Source organism: Neomonachus schauinslandi, chromosome 9, assembly GCF_002201575.2.
Source record: "Neomonachus schauinslandi chromosome 9, ASM220157v2, whole genome shotgun sequence".
Classification (NCBI taxonomy): Eukaryota; Metazoa; Chordata; class Mammalia; order Carnivora; family Phocidae; genus Neomonachus; species Neomonachus schauinslandi.
The window spans coordinates 136,571,140-136,593,783 of NC_058411.1; the positions used below are offsets into that span (position 1 = coordinate 136,571,140).

Below are 22,644 nucleotides of genomic sequence, written 5' to 3' on the forward strand. Positions count from 1 at the left end.
CCGGAGTCTTCCGTGGAGAACAAGGCTTGGAGAGAAAGCAGTGAGCTCATTTGATTCTACCCTCACAGGTCCAACCCTGAGGAGGCCCCTCCGCCATCAGACATGGAAGGGAGGGGGAAGGGTGGAGGGAGGGAAGTACAGACAAGAATCCCACCCGGAGCCATGTGGCCTGCAACTTGTCCCCAACGAAGCTGTGTGACCTCAGGTGCAGGGGCCATTCTCGAAGCCCTTCTCCAGTGAACCCAGAACCTACTTAGACATGGCGCTTGGTCTGGCCCTGCCTTCCCTCTTCTTCCAACAGCACCCAACACACAGGGACACACGGACACACACTTAGGGACCCCAAAATTGTCTCAGAGGTGTAGCATTCACATCCCAGATGAGTGGGATTTCTTATCACTTACACTCCCATAAAATTGCAAATGAAAAGCAAACAACCTTGGGAGTCAGGAGGCTCTAAGCCCTGGTTTAGGCTCGTCCTTCTGACAGAAATCTTAGAGATGCTCAAATCCCAAACCCTCATTTTTAAGAGGCAAAGTCTGAGGCCCGTGGCACACAGTGACAAAGCCAGGCCTAGACCCCAGGTCGCCAGCCAGCTCCCCTGCCCAGCACCCTCCCTGCCGTGTGTCTCCCCCCACCCCCACCCACTCCCTGCAGCCTAGGACCCAGCTCTACTCACATATAGCGCAAGTGGGGGTTCTTGGCAAAGGCTCTGGGCTGGATGCTCCGAAGTCCTGAGTTCTTGATGGTCCTGAAGAGAGAGAGAAAAACAGGGTCAGCAGAGCTTACAGAGCAGAGGGACATCTGCTCCAGGCTGAGGCTGACAGGAGGTCATGGACCTCCAGCCACCCCTGTGAACTGAACGCAGTTCCTCATCATCAGCATCACTGGGTGCCCCGCGGAGGGCGTCTGGGCTCACCCCAACACTGGGACCTGGGTGAGAGTTTGGGATGAGCTGGCAACTGTCATCTCCTCATCCTGGCAAGAGGGTAACAGTTCTCCTGCTCAAGAATCCTGGTCCAGCGACTACAGGGCTGCAACCCCCTTTGTGGACACTCCCTCCCCCACGCCAAACCCCCCACGACCACTACCACTGAAGTTCAAAGGAGGAGGAGGGGCCTGGGGAATTTTGCAGGCTAGGGGGACCATTCGCGAAACATGGGGCTGAGGTAAGATCACTAGCCGGGAGACCTGGGTTCAGGTCCTGCCCCGAATCCCTAACTACAGGTGAGACCACACAGCCCCCTTGTCTTCTGGGCTGAGCGGAAACGTGGGAGAGTAGGGGATGGCCTTTGAAGCCCCGGACACTCCCTAAGTGGGTGGTACCGACTCTACTAAAAGAGGAACGGAGGAGGAAAGTGCCGAGGGCAGCCCAGAGGCAGTGGGCTCCCCCGACCCGCCCACCACTCTAGGCCCTGCCCGAGGTCTGGTGCACTCACAGCTTTTGGAGGCCGGTGTAGAGCTCCATGTCCACAGCATTCAGCGTGTGCAGACCTCGCCAGTTCTCTATGTGTCTGCAGGGGGAGGAGGAAAGACAGGTTTCAGGTCAGCCAGGGTCCACAGCTAAGGTGCTGTCTTTAGAGCCAGAGAGACCTGGGTTCGAATCCTGAATCGCCCACATGCAAGCCAGGCCTTCTGCCACGTGGCCAGGTGTCTCTGAGCCACGGTTCCTCCCTCCTTGAGGGGTCTTGCACATCCCCTGCCTGATGGGATCATCATGAGACCCAGAGCACCTGGCCCGGGGACAGCATTTAATGTCCCCTCTCGGCTCCAGAAAGCTCTCCTATTTAAAGACTCGAAACCCAGCTTCCCCGTTGGTCTTCATGACTTAGCTTCCTTCCACTTGCTTTTGTTTTCCTTTTTGGGACTTCTAAGGACAGCTCATTTTCTCAGCTGGCCAGGAAGACGACACAAATGATGTGGGTTTAAAAAGGGGGAGGGGGAAGGTAGCTTGCCAGTGGGCATGGTTTTTGAGTGAAAAGGCTCAGAAGCAGCATACACCCACCTCGGGGTCCCCCAGGGTCCAGACACTGACCGCCTCGTTCGGGTGACCACAGCCCAACCCACCTGGAGTTCAAGAACACAGATAGCTTGATTGGGCAGAACCAAGTCCAGGAAGGAGGGGGCAGGCTGGGGACCAGGGAGGCACCACGGTGTCACAGAAGGAAGGTGGGACCAAGGAGCCCAGTCATGGCTTCACCTCTGGGACCTAAAGACCAGTGGCCTTGAGCCAGAACTCTGACCTCTTGGGTCTCCTGGGTCTCTTGTGTCTTCACTTGCAAAGGGAGAGGGTTTCACTAGCTCAGCAGCTTCTCTTCTTCCTTGTCACAAAGATCTCCATTTAGAGCTTTCTCCCAAGCTACCTCCTGTTTAAGGAGGTTTGTGTGGAGCAGGCACACTACACATTTATTAAGTAATAATTAATTCATCTTCTCAGATTTATTAATCGAAGATATAAATCACCATTCACCAGAGCTTTTTATCAACGGATATAAACCATCACTAACTCTCCCAGTGGATAAGGTCCAGCCCAAAGCAAAGGAACTCGAAAGTTCTATAAGCAAAGGAGGCTGTCATAGGTTTGATTACTGCTCTTTTTTTTTTTTTTTTTGGATATTGACAAAATGCCAGGGACAAACATGCTCCATTATAGCTCTTGGGGTCCCCAGGTTAAGAACCATCCAGCTACTGATTTGTCAAGGCCCTTTCTGACTCTAGAGTTGTGTGAGAAATTACCACTCATCCGCATCTCTATCCCAAGGAGCTCCAAGGGGCCTAGGAGAAGGCCCACCCTGCCCTCCCAGGCTCCAATGCTCCCATCAGCACCCCCGATGTCAAAGTACCCTCTTCGCTCATCCTGCAACCCACAGCTATCCGACACACACTGAGGCCAGAAAAGTGGCAGCCGCCTCTCCCAGACATCTCCTCCTTGGCCCCACCACACCCGTGGCTCTTCCATCTGCCGCTGAGTGGAGCCAGAACCAGGAAGGCCGCAGGGCGGCGGTGGCCAGGGCCCCTGGAAGCATTTCAAAGCCTCATAGTGACAAGGTATGCAGAGAGCCCGTTTTGTACCACATTCTCTCGGGGCCCCTGCTGAGCAGCCAGACACACTGACATCTGCTGGGGACAGGGACCAGGTGGCCAGGTCGGGACTGAATTCCAACTCCAAAGTCTTCTCCCTGGAAGCCTATGGCCCCGGGGTGGTTTGCTTGGTCTGGTCCTGCCAGGGCAGGGACCCTGGCTCCATGTCAGGTGAAAAGGAATACCAGAAGGAGTAAGGCACTGTGCCAGTGCCCCCCGGGTGTATTCACTGGACCATCGGTCCAGTGATCTACCGAGTAGATCACACTATTCCTATAGACAACCGTTCATTCACCGGAGCCCGCAGACTAGGGTCTGCTCCTGACAAGCAGCTATCTATCAGTTGTATAAATAAACGAAATCATTTTTCTTTGCCCCCATTAGAAGCCCGTAAATGTGTTTTTATTTATGGCCGAGTTGTCAATCATCGGTGCATTCTATCAGTTTACCCTTCTTAGCTCTCGTGTCCTGATGGCCACACGCCGGCCCATCCCTGACGTAGGCTCACTCGGAGATACGACGGAGCAACAAATAAATTCCTTGGCGCAAAAGGCTCCCTGGTCAAGAGACTCCGGCCCCTGCCTCCTCTGTTGGGTCTGAGGCTCCCCGTATGGGGGAAGAGACTTATCACAGCCGCGGTGCCCTGGCGCGGTGAAGAGCCTGGACTCTCAAGCCGGGTCGACAAGCTACAGCCTGCGGGCCAAATCCAGTCCACCACCTGTCCTTGTACAGCCTGAGGGCTAAGAATAGTTTGTATGTTAAAAAAAAACAAAAGCAGAATCCTATTTTGTGACATGTGAAAAGTATATGAAATTCAAATTTCAGGGTTCCTACCCTTTCATTTAGTGTGGTCTGCGGCGGCTTTTGTGCTACAGAGATGGAGCTGAGCTGAGGAAGTGTGGCAGAGACCGGCCTTTTATAGAAGAAGCTTGCCAACAGCCCCCTGCCTCAAGCCAGGCTGCCAGGATGCATATCCTGGCCCCGTTGCTACCTCTGTCCATGTGTGACCCCATCCAAGGGACTTCACCTATCTGTGCCTCGGTTTCCTCATCTGTCAAATGGGGTAATAAAATACCCCCAGCGTAAGAATGACGTAAGAATTGAAACGCCGTGTTAAAAAGCCCGAATGGAACGGCAGCTCGGGACACACAGTAAGTCCTCAGGGAGCGCAAGCCGGGATGGTTATTTTCAACCCTGTGCTTTGCAGAAACTGAGCAGTCTTTTCCCAGTTTTCAAGCTAAACATGGCATCATGGTTCTGCTGGAAGTTGTCATTTGTCAGCAATCATTGATAAAAATCCATGTGGCAGAAGCGTGGAAGGGCAGTTAATCTGTCATTCATGACCTCCAGGAAAACTGCTCAAGCAGAAATTAGGAACAGGTTCAGGGAATGCACGGCTGGCAGCTCAGAGCAGCTTCTGAGGGGAAGGTGCGGCCTGACATTTGTGGATGACATCGGCGGGGCACCTGCCAAGTCCGCCGGTGACTCATCACTCGGTACCGGCCCCGGGGGGGTCAGCTGTGGGAGCTCGGGTAGCTGCTGTGTGCTGCAAGTTTAAGTGGGGAAGGCAGGCTCTAAAAATATAACAAATAGGATAAATATGACAGTAGGTTTGGTTTGCTTTTGTTCATGGTAAACTGTAATTACCTTGGCCTCTAGTATGTGGCTTCTCCTTTTATTATGCTTTCCTGGTGTCCAGGCTGTCTTCCCTGAGCACTTAACTTTGTCCCTTGAAAAACAATCAATGATGATCACTGTTTAAAGGAAGGTTTGGCACTTGAGCCCTGCGGGGGGCAGTCGCTGGTCACCCCGTTCCAGGACCGCAGGCTGTGCCAGGTGCATCCCGGCAGAAGCATCTCAGGAACCCACCTCACCGTGGGAGAGAAAGAGCTCAGAGCCACACCGGGAACTCGGGCCAGTGGGACTACGTGATTCTGCGTTCGTCCGCTCCGGCACAGAGTGTGTGGCGGGGCCGGCCCCGCAGAGATCTGCAGCCTCATTCTCAGTCTGCGTGCTTTCCTTGGGAGCAGTGAGGGGCAGGGGCGGAGAGGAGGCTCCCATCCTGGCTAAAGTACCCCCACTTGAGTCACCTCTTATACAGTGGCGCTCAGCAGGGGGCCATCCTGCCCCCCAAGGCCCATTGGGAAATGTCTGCAGACATTTTTGTTGGTCCCAGCTGGGAGGAAGGGAATGATGCCAGCATCTAGTGGGCAGAGGCCAGGGATGCTCCTAAACCGTCCACAGATGCCCAGGACAGGCCCCACAATAAAGAATTATTGGCCCAGAATGTCCATAGTTGGGAAGCCCTACTTCATATAAGGCTTCTGCCTTAAGATGACTATAGAAGACTGTGTTCCATGGCTGGAAACAGCAACAGTTTTAAAAATGACTGTTTGGGGGTGCCTGGGTGGCTCAGTTGGTTAAGCGACTGCCTTCGGCTCAGGTCATGATCTCTGGGTCCTTGGATCGAGCCCCACGTTGGGCTCCCTGCTCAGCGGGGGGTCTGCTTCTCCCTGTCCCCTCAGCCCCTCCCCACACTCATGCACTCTGTCTCTCTCAAATAAAAATGACTGCTTTGAGCAAACCCTAAGAGGCCCCAGGCCAAAACCAAAAATCTTGCCTCTAGGTCCCTGGGTCCAGGTGAGAGAAGAACATCAAAAGCTATAGCTCCCCAACTCCTGCAAGTCAAGGGCATTACTTGAGAGGAAATGAGGGGCTCTTTGGTGCACTGGACCATGGCCCAATCCAGGTTACACATCCCAGGAGCAATAACGGTCTCCTCTCACCCAGCTCTGGCTGGAACCCCCCACAAGAGTCTTTCCCTCTCACTGAGAGTTCATCTTCTGCATAGCTTAGTCCTTCTCGGCAATGGGAAATGCTCCACCCAGAGAGTCAATGCAGTGCCCTGTCCCTCCCCTCTGGCCACTGCCCTTCCTTGACACCCCAGAATCATGACTCTTCACCAACAGCGAATGTGCAACACTTTTCCAGAGAGAAGGGAGGCTTAATTCACGACAACGCTGAGCAACCAAGCCAGAGCCGGGCTTTGGGCTACAGCTTAGAAAACCTCAACGAGGCCTAGGTGAGCCTCTGTGGTCAAAGAACACGCTGCTGTCAGGTGGACCTGGGTGTGCTGGAGCTGAGGGACCGTGCATGTGCCCAGCCTCTTCGGGAGTAGGAGAAAAACCACCGGAAATGAAGCCACTCCCAGTGACTCACAACGACAGGACCCAGTCCTGGAATCACAGATAGCTGCTTCCGCACCCATTCTGGGGATGAGCTAGGGCACAAGTGAAATATTAATTAAAACATCCAGGGAAAAGATAAGAAACCTTTGTACTAGAATAAATTCAACTGCGCTTTTGGACCATCGCTTTCTTCCTCCTTCTGTTTGTCTGGAGCCAATATGGAAATGAACTGGCAATCTCCAAGCATATAAAAATGAGATGCTACAGACTGTGTGGTCCATATTTTAATTAAAAACATGTCATGTGGATATGTTTAAGAGTTGTTTATAACTCCAATATTTAAGTCCTATACATAGAAAACTCTAGAACACTGAGACATCCACCCCCTTCCATCACCAAGGGACTGAAGTTGACGGGGAGGCCCACGAGAAGAAGGGCAAGACAGGTGTCTCCCTTCACCTAATAGGACATTCCTCGTCACCGGGACATTCGGCAAGACATGGGGTTGGTTGGTGGGACAAGCGAGCCTCCTTCCTTCCTTTACACATGGCTGGCCATGTTTGCGAACTTTTCTCTCTCCTCCCTTGCTGTAAGATCACTGTTATTTTCACTGTGACTTCTCACTGCTATTAACGAGCTATTCTTCATAACCAAATTTTCCGGACAACTAAATTTAAATGCAAAACCTTTGCATGTTCAACTTCCTTGCTAGATGTTTCTTTTTCCTCCTAAAATGCATTACACACCTCCTTGCCTTTTTAAGCAGAGTAGACAGAAAATGACTTATATTTTTCTTGATGATCTTGGATCACCGTGACCAAGCTAACTAGCCTGCTGAGCTCTATCACCCAGTGACGCCCTCACAGGCTCCTAAAGCAGGCAGAATTTGTGTCCCTACCCAAATGGGCCTACCCTGACATGATTCCTAAATTCTAATGGTTATTGTGTCCATTTTCAGCAGCTTCTGGCTCTTCCTTTGCTTTCGGGCTGTGGGCCATCACCCCCCAGAGCCTTTCCTCCCTTGCAATGTGCTGCGACCAGTCTGCTTGGCAGCCCCTCCGAGCCCAGAGTCTAAGCGTGGGTACCCTGGAGGCAGGCTGACCAGAAGCAGACATCCAGCTCTGGCCCTTGGAAGCTGGATGCCCCTGGGTCAGTTACTCTCGAAGCTCTCTGGTCCTCAGCGTCCTCAGAGATTTAGCTCTCTGGCTCCAGCCAAATAGGAAATCCCGTTGATGTAAGGATTAGATGAGGCAATGTCTTAGCCCTCAATTCCGTGCTGATGCTTACAGCACCAGAGTGAGAAACAGCAGATTCCATTACTCTGCTGGAATCATAGAAGTAAAAGTAAATACAATCTGAATAAAGATCTAAGAGAACATAAACACTCACACACAAATACGTAGATACTTGTCCTTGTCTTCTTTGTTTCTAATCCCCTTTCTGGATAATTAAGGTCGAGAGATAAGTAAAGTATTCTTAGAGGTGTAGTCATAATTTTCCTGGTGGCACCTAAGCATACGCCACTAATATTATATTCTGTATATCTATTCTTAGAGGTGCCTCCTGCCAGGAGTCAGCTGAAATGGGCATTTCTCAGATGCCCCACTCCTCCAACACAGAACACAAGAGCTTTAGCTAACAAGGCTGTGCACAGATGCCCCCTCCCTCCAGACACTTCCCCGTCAGACCTGAGGCTCCTATCCCCTTCTCACCTGAACCCCGATTCTAGGATGCAGGCCTGAACTGCAGTATGGAGCTGAGTACCTGGGGAAACTAGCCCAGAATTCCATTTCTTAACAAATCAGCATCGGAGCCCACGCATGCATGAGCGCGAGTCTGCGCACGCACACACACACATCTACAACGAATGTGCCGTGCATTTGACTTCGGAGCCTTGTAGGGCAATAAGGAAATTGATTTGTTATCCAGGCATATTATGTCTAGTGATCCAGACAGAAGCATTAGCTTTCAATTATCTGATATGTTTAGCATTATAAACAAACCGTCTGGAGCAACAGCTCCAAGGGGGCTGGGGAAGAGCCGCACTGGATCACACCAGCCAAGTCACCCAGCTCTCTCTCCCTTGACAACTGTCAGTGGGGGGGATCCGAGATGCCTGGGGAGCTGGACCTGCGAGCCTGGGGAGCCTTCTTGGACTGGCAACCCCAGCATGCCAGCACATTAGCACACCAGGTCTACAAGCAGCTGCACGCCAAGGACCATGGTGAAGCAGCCCCGCATCTGCGACCCCCGGGAACGGCAGAAAGGAACATGCCCATCGTGCAGTGAACAGATGGGAAGTGACAGCATCTGTGTCGGCGTCCTGATCAATTCTAAAGCTCGTGCCAGGAACCGGGAAGGTCTGTGCACACACCTGTGCTCTTCAGGTGCTGAGATGCTCTGTCTGCTAACAGACAAAAGGTCAAGGGCACACCCCCCCGTCTGCTACCCTGCTAGGAAAAGGCCTGACTCCCAGGAGGGAGATTTCCTCTGGGACTTGGCCAGTTCACTGGGGAGTCCGGGCTGTCCTGCCTGCCCCCCCCCCCCCCACTGCCTGGGACCAGACTGGCCAGCCCCTCGCCAGTCTAACTGCTGCTCTTCATTTGCACTGGCTGGCTGGGCAGGTGGGTGGGCGTGGGCTGGTGACCCCAGCATGCCCACCATCGGCACCCGGGCCGTGGCCACCTCTAACCTGCAAACCACCCTTGCCTCCTTACTGGACCCCCTGCTGTCACTCTTCCCCCTCAAGAGTCTCTACACCTGCCCGCTCACATTCTCCCCTGCTGAAAACCCTCCACCCGCTTCCCATGGCCCTCACAATGAAATCAGGACACCGTGCCAGGGCCCATGAGGTCCTGCGTACGCCAGCCGCTGGCTGCTCCTAGGGCCCCTTCTCTTAACACCTGCTTGTTATCGGGGCCCCTGCCACGCTCACCTACCTGTCTTTAAACACACCAGACGCATTCCCAACCAGAACTTCCATGAAACACTCATCCTGGCTCCTTTTATGTCCTCAGGGCTCCCTGCAAAGGTCACCTTCTCAGAGACACCTGCTCTGACCCCTATGTGAGCACACACACACCCCCCTTTGCCCCTGGCACAAGGCCCCGTTCGTGTCCTTCACAGCCCTTAATAACCATCTGTAATTATCTTATTTGATTATTTGATTATGTGTCTGTCGTCAGTGTCCATAAGAACCAGGATGCACGAGAACAGAGGTCGTATCTGCCTTATTCACCACTCGCTCACCCCCAAAATCACAAAGAAGAGCAGGTACCCCAGGATAAATACATACTTGGGAAGACGCCCAGGTTGGTGCTAAGCAGCCCCCTCCAGGCCCCACCTCACGCCCAAGGCTTTCCATGCTCTGTGCCGACACAGCCCTCACTCTGGCCCCTTGGAGCAGCCCAGAGGCCTGGTCAGACCCCACAGGCACCTTGAACTTGCTGCCCGAGGAGGGATGTGGCCCAGGGCACACCACACAACATCCCAATCAGGGATAGGCATCCTAGGGCATCACTACAAGGCCCACAAATGGTGATCCCAGAGGTCTGGGGAGGCCCATGGACCAGATCTCAGGTCTGTTGCTCATGCTCAGCGTCAGGAGGGGGGAAGTGGGCAGGGCCCCCCTCTGGCCAAACAGAGGAGGAGACGAGATGGGCATGCTTTTGGCACCGGGGCACCTCTTCTCCACCTTCCCCTTGCCCACATGACTATGGCTTTCAGCAGATCAAGAGGTTTCTGAGGGCACAGACCTCCAGTGCCATGCAAATGCTCAGTGACAGCCAAAGGAATGAATGAATGAATGAATGAATGAATGAATGAATGAATGCTTTAGGGAACCCTCAAAGTGATCAACGGCAGAACTTACGCACCTGGCACTCTATCAGCTTCCTGCAGGGACCGTCCCCTGCCCTTGACCCCTCTCACCTTCTCAAGGATTCATTCATCTTTTTTTTTTCCCTCTCTTGTCTGGACCCTCACTTTCTCTCTACTAGATTTTCCCATCAGCATACAGACACATTCTAGAAGAGCTCATTTAAAGGGCTCTCCTTGGGGCGCCTGGGTGGCTCAATCAGTTAAGCGGCTGCCTTCGGCTCAGTTCATGATCCCGGGGTCCTGGGATCAAGCCCCACATCGGGCTCCCTGCTCATCGGGGGAGCCTGCTTCTCCCTCTCCCTCTGCTGCTCCCCCTGCTTCTGCTCTCTCACTCGCTCTCTCTCTCAAATAAACAAAAAACCTTTAAAAAAATTTAAAAAAATTAAAAAAAACAAAGGGCTCTCCTTCACGCCACATCCTCCTCCAGCGACTAATCCATGACGCTACATCTCTTCGCGGCAAATGTTTTCAGAGGATCCGTCTCCTCCCGCAGGCCTGACTTCCTTCCTCACATGCCTTGGATTCTCCAGCCCAGTAAGTCTTCAGTCCCGGCCGCTCTGCAGAAACTGCCCTGCCGAGATCGCCAGCGTTTCCCGTGCTGGCTAACTCAGCAGACTCTGCTCCGCCACCCCGTTACCCCGTCTCTCGGGGGCATTTTACCTCTTTGTTGAAACATTCTCTTTACAGATTCCTGAACTTTACTCTCTCTTGGGTTTCCTTCTACTCCCCTGGCTATTACTTCTTTGTCTCCTCTGCGGGGTCCATATTCTTTGTCTGATCCCTAAATGTCGGTGTCTCCCAGGTCTTTCCCTGGGGCTCTGTGGTGATCTCACCCACGTGCTGGCTCCGAACATCACCTACGCGCTGAGAGCGTCCAAAGGTGTGTCTCCGGTCAGACCTGCCCGCTGAGCTCCAGGCTCTTCCCCGATAGATCAGTAGGTCCAACACCAGCCCTTGGCTTTCCTCTCTGTCCCAATAAATGGCACCGGTGTCACCCGGGTGCCGAAGCCAAACTTCATCACTGAGTGCTCCGTCCCCTCTCACAATATCCACACCTGAGCAGTCCACCTGCACAAGAGGTATCAGCTCTGTCCCCTTCCCACGACCTCACCTGGACCCAGGCCATCATTACCTCTCCCGAAGGCCACTGCCTCCAAGACGGGGACCACTGTGGCTGCTCTGGCCTGACTGAAAACCGGAATGAACATTTTGTAACATAAATCTGATCACGCCCCCCTCCCCCACGGCACCCACCCTCCAAAACCAAACCTCCAGTGGCTCCTCCCGCACTTGGGATGAACTCCAGCCTCCACCACAGCCAGCGAGGCCCCACATGTCTGGCTCGGGCGTCTCCTGCCTCAGCTCAAACGAACCAACCCTGTTCACTTGGCTTTGTCTCACCAGCCTCCTTTCCGTTCTCCAAAACCCCAAGCTCTCCCCCTCCTCTCAGGGCCCTTACACTTGGTTTTGCCCTTAAAAGCACTTGGATTCTCCTTAAATGTCATCTCCTTAGAGAGGTCTTTCCTGACCAACCCAGCCAAAATCATTCTCTATAACCTTCCTCTAGATCAATTGTTCTCAAAAGCCAGGGGTGGATTCTGTCCCCCAGAGGACATCTGGCCATGACTGGAGACTTTTTTGATTGTCACAACTGGGAAAGTCTAGTGGGTAGAGGCCGAGGATGTGACTAAAAATCCTGCAACCCAGGACAGCCCCCTCAGAACAAAGAAGGATCCGGCCCAAAATGACAACAGTGCCAAGATTGAGAAATGCCGCCCTAGATAGTTCTTTTATGCCACTTGGCAAAATCTGTCATTCTCTCACGTATGTGTTGACTTTTTTTCTGCATCTCTTTACTAACAAAATGCCAGCTCTGTGAGGGTGGGCAACTGGTCTACCTTGTTCACTACCGTATCCACAACACTCGGCCCAGTTCCCTGTACAGAGTAGAAAATTCGAATGAACGAATGAATAAAGGAATGTCCTTCCTCAGAACCCGAGGACCTTGCAGCACGTCGTAAAAACCGTCTGGTGGCTGAGGTCTTGCCGGGACCAGCATTTTCTCCAACCATTTGAAGAGACTAAGGTATAAAGAAGTAAGCTGTGCCTGTGGGGTTGTGGGCGTAGGGAGTAGGGTGGGTCAGAACTCCGTGGCCCCTAAGAGACACTCTCCTCTTGTCAATGATGAGAGTCAAACCTCATTGATCATAAAACCTCCAATCCTGACTAGACAACTCAGCTTTGAACTAGGAGAGAAAGAAGAGGTCTTTGATGAGCCATAGAAACGGCCCGAGGCAGGGAGAGACACATTGACTTTGACCCTTTTTCCCCAATGGGCCTTGGAGGAGAAAGTCTGAGCAAGAAGGAGAGTCTGGTCCAGGCCAGAGCAGCTGGTTGAAAGTAATCCAATAGTGCAAGCTCTAGGCCTAAAATCAGCTAGCCCCAGGGGTCCTGAGAGTGCTGCCCTTCTGGTGGCCAATTTCCTTAGGAAAATATGAAATGGCCAGGCCACCCTTTACTGAATTATAAAGCACTTATCACTTCTTTAATAACTACCCACATGGAGGACTTAATTCACTCAATATGGAAGTTATAAAGGCGAATTGGTAAGTGAGCATTAAGCTCAAGTGCACTGCATAAAGACTTATGAGGGCAATATTTTCCCCTATTAAAAGGGTAGATTTCCTCACGCAACTCTGCCTCAGAGTTAATGCGGGAAAAGTTGTTCCAAGGCCCGGGGCATTTTCATTGTTCCAGGGTAATTCCAGGTCCCTGGGATGGAAGGGAGTCCTTGACTTTGCAGGACTAATTCTCTCTGGAACCGGAGGGTGTCAGAGCAATTCATCAAGGTAACCATCAGAAACACAAGATCACATCGGTGGTGCCTTGCACTCCGTGCACAGCGCGCTGGAATGTGAGCAAGCCACGGAGGAGAAGAGAGGAGGCACGGGATGGAGGAGGATGGGTGGGCCGGGCCGGGCCTGGAAGGGGCCTGTGGAGGGGGAGGCTGCAGGAAGGGAGAAGGCAGCTCTAAAGAGGCTGGAAGAAATGCTGGCTTACAACCGAGCCCAACAAGGAAGGCATTAACAGCATTAGCGCTCGTAATCTGGAAGCAGACGAGCCCCAAAGTTCCTTAAGGTTCCAGAGGTTTCCACTTAGGGGGCTGGAGAGATGGTCTCCCTCACTGGGTGAAGGAAATTCAGCTTTTTCTCTTGTTAATTTTTCTCTTCCTTGCTTCGGCTTCGTGAGCAGTTTCCTTCCCTCTGGCCGTAAGCCGTCTGTTCCTCTCCCCATATCCTCCCTCTCTCGGAAGGCATCTCTCTATTCACATGACTTCAATTACTGCCTCATTAGAGATTATTTCCAGTTCAGCTCTACCCCTGATGCCCAACGTCTCCCCTCTCCTGTAGTTCGTGTTCCCACAACACGCATTCCCCTGGACTCCCCGAGAGCCAAGCATGGACAGAACAGCTTGTTCTCACCTCCTGGTTTCTCCCAAACTACCTCTGCTGAATCCTCCTGACTTGAAACATCACCGCAGAGCTGGTGAGCACATTTCAAATGATGTGCAACACCAGTGGGTTGGCGACGGCTCACACAGATCCCTGTGTTTGGAAGGAATCTGTGGATGAGCGGGGAAGAGCTGTGATTGATTAGTGATGTCTGCCATGGGCACAGTACAGAGAGGGACAAGGTGAATGCCATCTATTAACCACATTGATCCAAGAAACGGTTTGACATCTCTCTCTTGCTCTCGCTCTTTCTTAGATTCAAGACCTGCCAATCCCTCTTCCAAGATATTCCTAGTAACTAACTTGCCCCCACTCAACCCCTATCTGAGAGAGCCTCGTGCCCAGAAGGACACAACCCACCTCCTACCAAACTTTTTGGTTTCCAGCCTGTGAGCTCTACCCTGTTCGGGGCTCTACATTCTCAACGATGCCTTTGAACATGTCCTTCACAGGCTCAAGGCTAACAACACCCAATGGCTAACAGATACCTAGCACGCTAAACCAAAACTTCCTTGAGGAAGGCTTCATGCTGCAAGAAAGCCTGTCACTGGGGAGAAGGGGTTATGTAAAGAGCCACAGACGCTTTGTGGACAGAAGCCACTTTTCCTCTACCCTGTGTCCAACCCATTACACCACTGAAATGCCTCCCTGAGGCTCCAGTCCAGACCAAAGTGGAGAGGAAGGGGACTTGCTGGTGGGACCTGCCCGAGTGGCTTTGGTGACTCTCGCTCTCTTCCTCCCTACACCCCCTCATCCCGCTGTCGGGGAGGTGTGCTGTCATCAGAAGAGAAGCCAGCCTGTCAGGCCTCAGTTTCTTTATCCATAAACTTGAGATAAGTGATGCCGGTTTCATGGAAGCATCACAAAGATGAATTGAAACAGAGTTTGTAAAAGATCTAGCACATTATCTGGAATAGCCTAGAGCTTAGCGTATGTCGATTTCCCCTCCCAAAACAAAAGCAGTGTGACATAATAAGAAATACATGTATTTGGTCTCTGCTCTCATTTCCTAGCACGCAGCTCCTAAAACCCTTGGAATTTCCAAGGTGGCAAGTGTCCTTCTGTCTGCTAATAAGATGACCAGTGTCTGGGGGCTCCTGGATACCTCAGGCTGGGGGCTGGGAGCCAGGGGAACCAATCTTGTAATCACAGGGTTGGAACTGTCAGCTGCTTCCGACCAGAGGCTGACTTCTCACCAATGGCCAGTATTTAATCAATTACGCCCACATAAAGAAGCCTCCATGCAAATCCCAAACAACGGGGTTCAGAGAACTTCCAGTTGGTGAACACATGGAGGCGCTGGGGGGGCGGTGCACCCCGAAAGGGCCTGGGAGCTCCGTGCCCTTCCCCCATACCTCGCCCCATGCTTCTCTTCCACGTCACTGCTCCTGACTTGTCTTCTTTTATAATAAACTGGTAATCTAGCAAGTACACCGTTTTCCTGAGTTCTATGAGTCATTCTAGCAAATTAGTAAACCCAAAGAGGGGGTCCTGGGAACCTTCGATCTGTAGCTGGTTGTTCAGAAGCCCGGGTGACAATCTGGGGGCTGGTGCGGTCTTGCAGGACTGCGCCCTTACCACGGGGTCTGACACTAACTCCTGGTCCAGAGTGTCAGAACTGACACTTGGTGTCCGCAAAGAACTGGAGAATTGGTTGGTATGGGGGCAAGTCACACATTTGGTGGCCAGAGGAGAAGCCTTGGGAGTAGAGAAAAAGAAGTGAGTTTTTTCTTTGCAAGCCATCCCTGGATTATGCAAGGTCTGAGACCGGGAAGTGAGACCTGCAGAGCCAGCAGAAGGACCCAGCTTGGGGCCACGGTGGCCGAGGGGGTGACGGGACTGCAGCATGAGACCCTCTTCCTGCCCGCCCCCCACTGCCTGCCCTTTACGAGTCAGCCACACGAAGCCCTTGCTGCCAGGGCTGGTTCCTCTGACTGCCTCAGAGCCACCGCCTCTCCCTGCCAGCCCCTCGGTGCCCAGGGGTTTGTGGAGCGGCACATCCAGGGGTTCCGACAGCCATATCCTCCTCCTCCCTCCGCTAAGCTTTCAGCAAACCACCCTCATCCAGCTATGGCCGTCAGCCATCCAGCCTCACCCTCCAATTACTGCGAAATGACTCCTGTGTGCTTGCTGGTGTATGAATGTGACCCTGTCGCCTCTGCGTCCAGGCATTCTGTGCCTGGCTTCACTCAGAAGACCGTAAATCCCTTGACAACAGAACCAGCTGCATGTTATTGACTTGGGTCCCCTCCTCCTGCCCTGTGCCCAGTCTGTGCTCCCAGCGATTCTCAGCAGCCCCTTCTTAAAACAGGGACCAGGGGGCTCTGTCCAGGGGGTGAGGCAAGGCCAAGGTTCAATGTCAAGGGTCAGAGGCGCACAAACCACAGAGCCACGGACGGATGTAGACGGACACATGCTTCTCAGACCTCCTTCGGAGAGTCCGGCTCAGACCACCACCACCACCACCACCACCCCCGCTAGGCCACAAGCGCCCCGGCTGTGCTGTCACAGAACCAGGGTTGACCTAAGGAGCACCTAGTAGAGTATAAAATCAGGCCCAAAGGGAGTCTGCCCAAAGGGCTGGATCAGGGCCCCCAGGGCCTCCTCCTAAACTAGACCCTGATCCTTAGCTCCTGGATCCAGGCACTGGGAGGGGTCGGGGTGGGGGGGAAGCTTCCAGGAGGAGTCAGGTGGCTGGAATACTGGGTGTCGTCACTTAGGGGGTTCAGGACGGCAGATATTTACCCACTGCTGTGGGACTAATTCACCACTTTAACTTCCCGGCTTTAAACAGTGCATGTTGGCGAGTATCAGCTCTGAACAGACACTGCGATTCCCACAGGACACTGGTGATCTTGTCTTACACTCTTTGACAGGCCTGTCTCCCCATGAGACTTTGAGATCCTTGAGGGCAGGGACTGTCTTTTATCTCAGCAACCCCAGAGCCACATGGGGCACCTGGTTCCTTAAAAGCTCTCAATACATTCAGCACGCATGTAGCAGGAACTGTCCCTTCCTGAGCCGTCAGCTTCACCCTGGAGAGAGAGCATTTACTCTCCTGAAAGCGGCAAAAGGAGGCCCAAGGTACCACCTGGGGAGTCCCCTGGCAGGACAGGAAAGGTGAATGCACCAAAGACACTGAGGGATACCCTATCAGGGGACCGGGTAAAACACACCCACTGGAGGCCGACTCTCCGCACTGGGAGTACCAGACACGCCAAGGTCAAGGTGGTACTCTGCCTCCAACCCCAACACCTGGGGAAATTTGGGAAGCCAACATTTAGCCCCCATCCTGCAGACATTCCTCCTCTCAAGGCTAGTAGGGCCAAGGTTCCTGAGGGGCCCCGAGCGGCCTGGAAATGTGACACCCTACAGCCGGCCCTAGAGCAGAGTTCAGCCGGCAGGACTGCCCAGGCTTCCACCTCCCAGAACAATGGCACAGGAGGGAACATGGTGTTGGCACCCGAGGAGTGAGTGAAAGGGAAAACCCACAAGCTGGAGAGGGGAGCTTGGGCCAGAACATACTGGGGACTTTTCACACCATGCATGAGGAGAAAGAAACACAGAGCCCATGGCTATAGGGTGGAGGGTAACAGGGAATAAATTGGCAGCATTACTGAGCACTGACCATGAGCCTCTGGCTGCTGAGCTCACCCAGACCTGATGGTCTCACCACGAGGAAGGACTTATGGCCAGAAGCCTGTTGCAGTGACAGCCTGAAACACCTTGACCCCACAGGCTCATCGCAAGCTTGGGTTGGGGTTGCCCAGTTGGGCCTAACCTCAGCAGCAGGTGGGGCCTGGAACTCCACTTCATCCATTCATTTATAAAGTACCCACTATGTGTCAGCTGCCTCAGCCCGGCATCTGGTGTACCTGGGGAGACCTCTTGCAGCACGGCATCATGACCCCCCATCGGTACCACTGTAATTCACCAACATGATGAGGTGTCTACCCCAGGCCCTGTCACTTCATGCAATGTTGGGACAGGGGTCCCGCCCAAATCCTGGCTGCTCAGCTGGACCCTAACAACCCAGACAGCACATGCTGGCCTCCTTCTCCCAAGGGAGAGGCTCAGATCCTGCTCACACTTTCTCATCGCCATCTTGCTGATAACTAATGGGACCGATTTCAAACTGGGTGCACTTCTGTCTACCCCTCGGAATCACAGAATTAACAATCTTGTGTTAACAATAGCACTGCTGCCCAGACTCCCCCCATCTTAGAGGCCATGGTCTGCCATCCCTGCCCCGATCAGACTCAAGGCCCCACGTCCTACCCACCATGATACATGGGAATGGGAATGCTGGCTATACTCTGGGGATCAGCGCAGCTGTGTCAGTGTCCCTTAGACCTGAGCTCACTTGTCCCCAGCTTTCTTCCTTTTCTCTACCAGCATGCCACCAGGAATTCAGAATGCCTAATAGCTGTGCCTACCACCCGTGGGTCCCAAGGGCCCTGTCCCTGGCCTCTAATGGTGTGAGGTCATGGTGGGGACACTCAAACCACCCCACCACATGCAAGTCAAGAATGCGGAGCCCAAGGCAGCACAGCACTTGCCTGCACATCTCCTAATGGTGAAAGACTGCACAGTAGCTAGTCTTCAGCTCGGACCCTTGGGGAAACCGTGTGGCATGCTACACGTGAGCAGAGGGCTCAAGGCGCAAATGAGCCCCAAGGAAACACTCCCGATTCATGCCATCTGCACGCAGGGGTGGCTCTGGCCAGCCCACCCAGATGCAGATGGTTGTGTCAACTTGTGACATGGAAGCCATTACCTACAGGTATCTTGGGGTCCAAAATTCAGAACAGGAGGCCAGGATGCCACCATGCTGGGCTTTTTCTTAATGGAATCTGCTAGCTTGCTGAAGTCCATTGGGTTCCCCTGGAACAAGCATCTGCCGAGGGCACGCCGAGCTCTTCTGGTGGATGGCAGCTTTATGAGATCCATGTGAATGGGGCTCTAAATTATTCTGACTCTCTTCTGTTCCCTCGCTCCTCTCTTTGTAAAACATAGCCCATTTCCAAGAGGTCTGGATTCCTGAAAGGGGACTACACCAGGGCTGACAAATGCAAATCTATTCGCATTCTAAGAGGGCCAGGGGTCCACACATTGGCATTCCCAAACACCTCTTAATGGCATTTCCCTGGCTGACGACCACTGCCCAAAACCTGCCCGAACCTTCGCCCTGGTCTTCACCTCTTGCCTTCCCAGTGCTCTCCTAAGTAATCTCATCCAGGGTGGCGAGGCCGCGGGGCGCTCTTCTTCACCACCACCCCACTCCCCAGCAGTCTGCTCAGTTTCTTCCAACCTCACTTCCGTTGGCCCATTCCCCCACTTTGCTGGCTTTCTCTCCCTGCCTCTCCCTCCACTCCTTCAGCTGTTCTCCGGCCGGCAGATCTGTGCAGTCTAAAATCATGGCTGGTGGCGCCTGACAGAATGCCCCATTCTCTAAAGCAGAAACCTCCAAGAGCCCAGAGAGTGAGTCACTGTTTCTGAAGGCCATCCAGCCCCTCAGCAACCTCCTGTGGACAGTTATCTGGGGAGTTACAGGGCTAAAGGTGCACTTTTTGCTAAGAGATCCACTAATGCTCATCTACAGAGTATCTCAAGCTGGCCCTAGACCTGTCCCTGCCCCTGAATTCCTCAGAGGCCACCTCTCCATCACTGGTCCAGCCCACCTCCCCCACAATGACCTGGGTACCGCACTTTTTCTGTAGAAGATCTTGCTGCCAAGAAGAGCATCCAATGTCTGCAGTATGGCTACCAACTGTCTTGGAGATCTGTGTCCCCAAGAGACTGAGCAGGTCCCATGGGCCTTGTTTCAGCACAAAGATGAGAGTCTATGCCAATCAAGGCCCAAGACCACAAAGGTAAAGACGAGAGACTGGTATTGCCGATTCCCAAGGAAATACGCATGCAAACGGCTGGCAGGAAAACAGGGTTAGGCAGCCGCTGGATGAGGCACTGCAAACCCTCAGGAGCAAACACCACGTGTCTGTGCTGCACTGATTTCCCTCCGACCATCCCATTCCATGCTGCCGCCTGACTCCCCACTGTTGGTACCTGTACCTCTCTGTCTTGTTAAAAAGGAGACTGTGGGCTCAGACTAGAGTCACTTGTGCTAAACCCCACATCAGCAAACCAAGACTTAATACCTAACCTAACTGCACTTTTCAAGCCCCAGGAATGTGACTTTGAACCAGCCAACCTGGAATCTTCTGGTCAGCCCTAGGACGTAATCCACTGATAGACACCTTTTCTGCTCTCCTTAGGAGGGCACCCTGGCCTAAACCAATACATTCTTTGCTAATAGTTTCCTTCTCTCCATTCCACTCTGCCTTTAAAAACCTTTCTTTTCTGCTGCTCCTTGGAGCTATTTGCTAGATGGGATGCTGCCCAATTCATGAATCATTGAACAAAGCCAAGCAGATCTTCAAATTTACTCAGTAGAATTTCTGTTATTGAACAGATTTGGTGGCAGCGCCAGGACTGAAGGAGACTTCCAACGGCCTTGGGAACAAAGAGAAACATAGGCATGGTACCCTAGGGGCACTCTGCGTTCACAGTCTTTCTTGTCATTTCCGAGAGCTGTGTGTCAGTCCGCTCTCAGATCTGGGCTCTGCCCTCTTTGCACTCAGCTCCTGATCTAAGTGGCTGTTTGCCCCCAATTCCCAGGTTTTTGAGTACAAAATCCCAGCACTTAATTCCATCCCAAGATCCATGCGGGAATCATAAGTGACAAGTACGGAGCTCCCTATCATGTGGGGCTTCAGGCCATGGTCCCCATGTGTTGAGGTCTGCTGGTTCAACTCTCTCCCTAATCCAAGGCTCCATGGGAAGCGCTGGTGAGGCAAACGGGGCCTGCCACGGGCCCGTCCACGGTAACTTCTAGACCCGAGCCCGTGGTTCTGCCCTCGGATTTCACACTGGGAACTGTTGTTGGTTTAGTCTGCAGCTTCCCGTTTGTCTGAAATCCTTCCCTGAACTCCACACCAGGAACTGGCAGTGGCAGCTGTGGTTCCCCACTCATTTGAATCTGCCCGCCATCCCCATTCATTCTGAGGTCTGCTGGTCCAATCCTCTCCCCAGGCCCTAGTTCTTCGGTGACTGCTGAGGTCCAAAGTTCTGTTTCAGGGGTCACTGTTGGTTTCTGCTAATGTGCACAGGAAGTAAAGGCTAATTGCTAATGGGAATTTCAGAGGGCAAAGAGCAGCAGAATTGGTGGGCACAGGTCGAGCATTTAAAGGCTGTTAGAGGGGCGCTCAGTCGTTCAGCATCTGCCTTCGGCTCAGGTCATAATCCCAGAGTCCTGGGATCGAGCCCCACATTGGGCTCCCTGCTTGGCGGGAAGCCCACTTCTCCCTCTCCCACTCCCCCGCTTGTGTTCCTGCTCTCACTGTCTCTCTGTCAAATAAATAAATAAAATCTTTTAAAAAATAAAAATAAATAAATAAAAATAAATAAAAGCTGTTAGAGCACTCACTGCCCAACCCAAAGACTCCCCTATTAGGAGAAGTTGGTCACAGGAGGAGTTAGACTGACACCAGGTTACCTACCAACCTCAAAAAACATGTCCATGAAATATGGTACACTGCAAAACACCACACAATCCTCAATCCCGAGGCATATCCCACTTAGGTATTAATGTGGTTCTGAGAAATCCAAAGGCTAGCTAAAATAAATAAATAAATACGGCTGACCCTTGAGTAACACAGGTCTGAACTTGTGAGAGTTGACTTATATTCAGATTTTTTTACAGTCCAGTACTGTAAATGTATTTTCTTTTCCTTAAGACTTCCTTGCTAACATTTTTTCTCTAGCCTACTTTGTTGTAAAAATATGGTATATAATACATACCAGATATAAAATATGTGTTATTCAATTGTTTGTTATCGATAAGGCCTCCGGTCATCAATGGGCTATGAATAGTTACATCTTGAGGAAGTCAAAACTTATACACAGGCTTTTGGCTGCAAACGTGGTCAGCACCCCTAGTCCCTTTGTTGTTCAGGGGTCAACTATAGTAATAAAAAAATGGGATCCTTAATTTCTAAAGAATCAAACTTGCCATCTTCCAGCACACCTCCTTATTTTATGTCTAAAACCTGCAGTCCCAGAAGCTATAAATGTCTACAAAAAGGGCATAATCTTATTAAAGACAACTCAGAATTACAGCGGCCATTAGAGGGACATTCCAATTGGACAAGATCTTTTACTTAAAAAGTACACTTGAAAGTAAGGGCTCCCATAACAAGCAAACAGAATGGGATACCTATTTTAATTGGTATGTAGAAGCATCCAAAAGGCTTCAAAAGTCTGAAATAACTTCATTAAAAAATTCATTGTAAAGGGCTAATGAAAATTTAAACACACAAGATCATAAACAGAAGTCCGCCAAATCATTAGCTTTACAGCTACAAGGCCAGGCATCTAAAATTACACCTGGGCCCCCCACATCATACTCTCTTAGGGGTCCATCATCAAAACACTGGCCCAGAAATCAATGTCTCAGTTGTAATCAACTGGGACACTATAAAAGAGATTGTCCTCGAAGGCCCATGCAAATTCTTTAACTACCAACTCCAGTGGCCCCTCCCCAAATTGACAGGACTCCGAGGGATTCTCTGGTAAACTGCTATGTTATTCCCTTAAATAGTTAAGGAAATCTAAAATTGAAATTAATGAAAAACCTTGCCAAATTCTAGTAAATATCAAAGCTCTACTTAATTGGCTTAACAATAAGCACTTATAAATTGAGTATTTCTAGATCTCAGAAATATAATAGAAACTAACACAACTGCTTTTCAGAGTCACGTGATCTGGGAAGATATTCAGTATTAATGCTAGTTTAAGTTTGTTGGTTTCATTAAAATAGACATGTCTTTAGAGTTATCAGTGTCTGATATAATACTTTTATCCTACCCACGTTTACTAATCAAGTAAGTTCATGTTATCTCTGTTACAAAATCTGTAGCTTGGTA

The 22,644-nt window shown here is 51.8% G+C and overlaps 1 protein-coding gene across 1 annotated transcript in view; it reads right to left on the reverse strand.

Moving 5' to 3' along the window:
• Positions 1-22,644, reverse strand: part of NTRK3 (neurotrophic receptor tyrosine kinase 3) — a 371,594-nt gene that overhangs the window by 295,371 nt on the left and 53,579 nt on the right. The window contains exons 3-4 of the mRNA XM_021680526.1: positions 1,440-1,514; positions 680-751 (exon numbers count right to left, since the gene is read on the reverse strand). Coding sequence (XP_021536201.1) covers positions 680-751; positions 1,440-1,514 — 147 coding nt within the window. The remainder of the gene's footprint in view (positions 1-679; positions 752-1,439; positions 1,515-22,644) is intronic.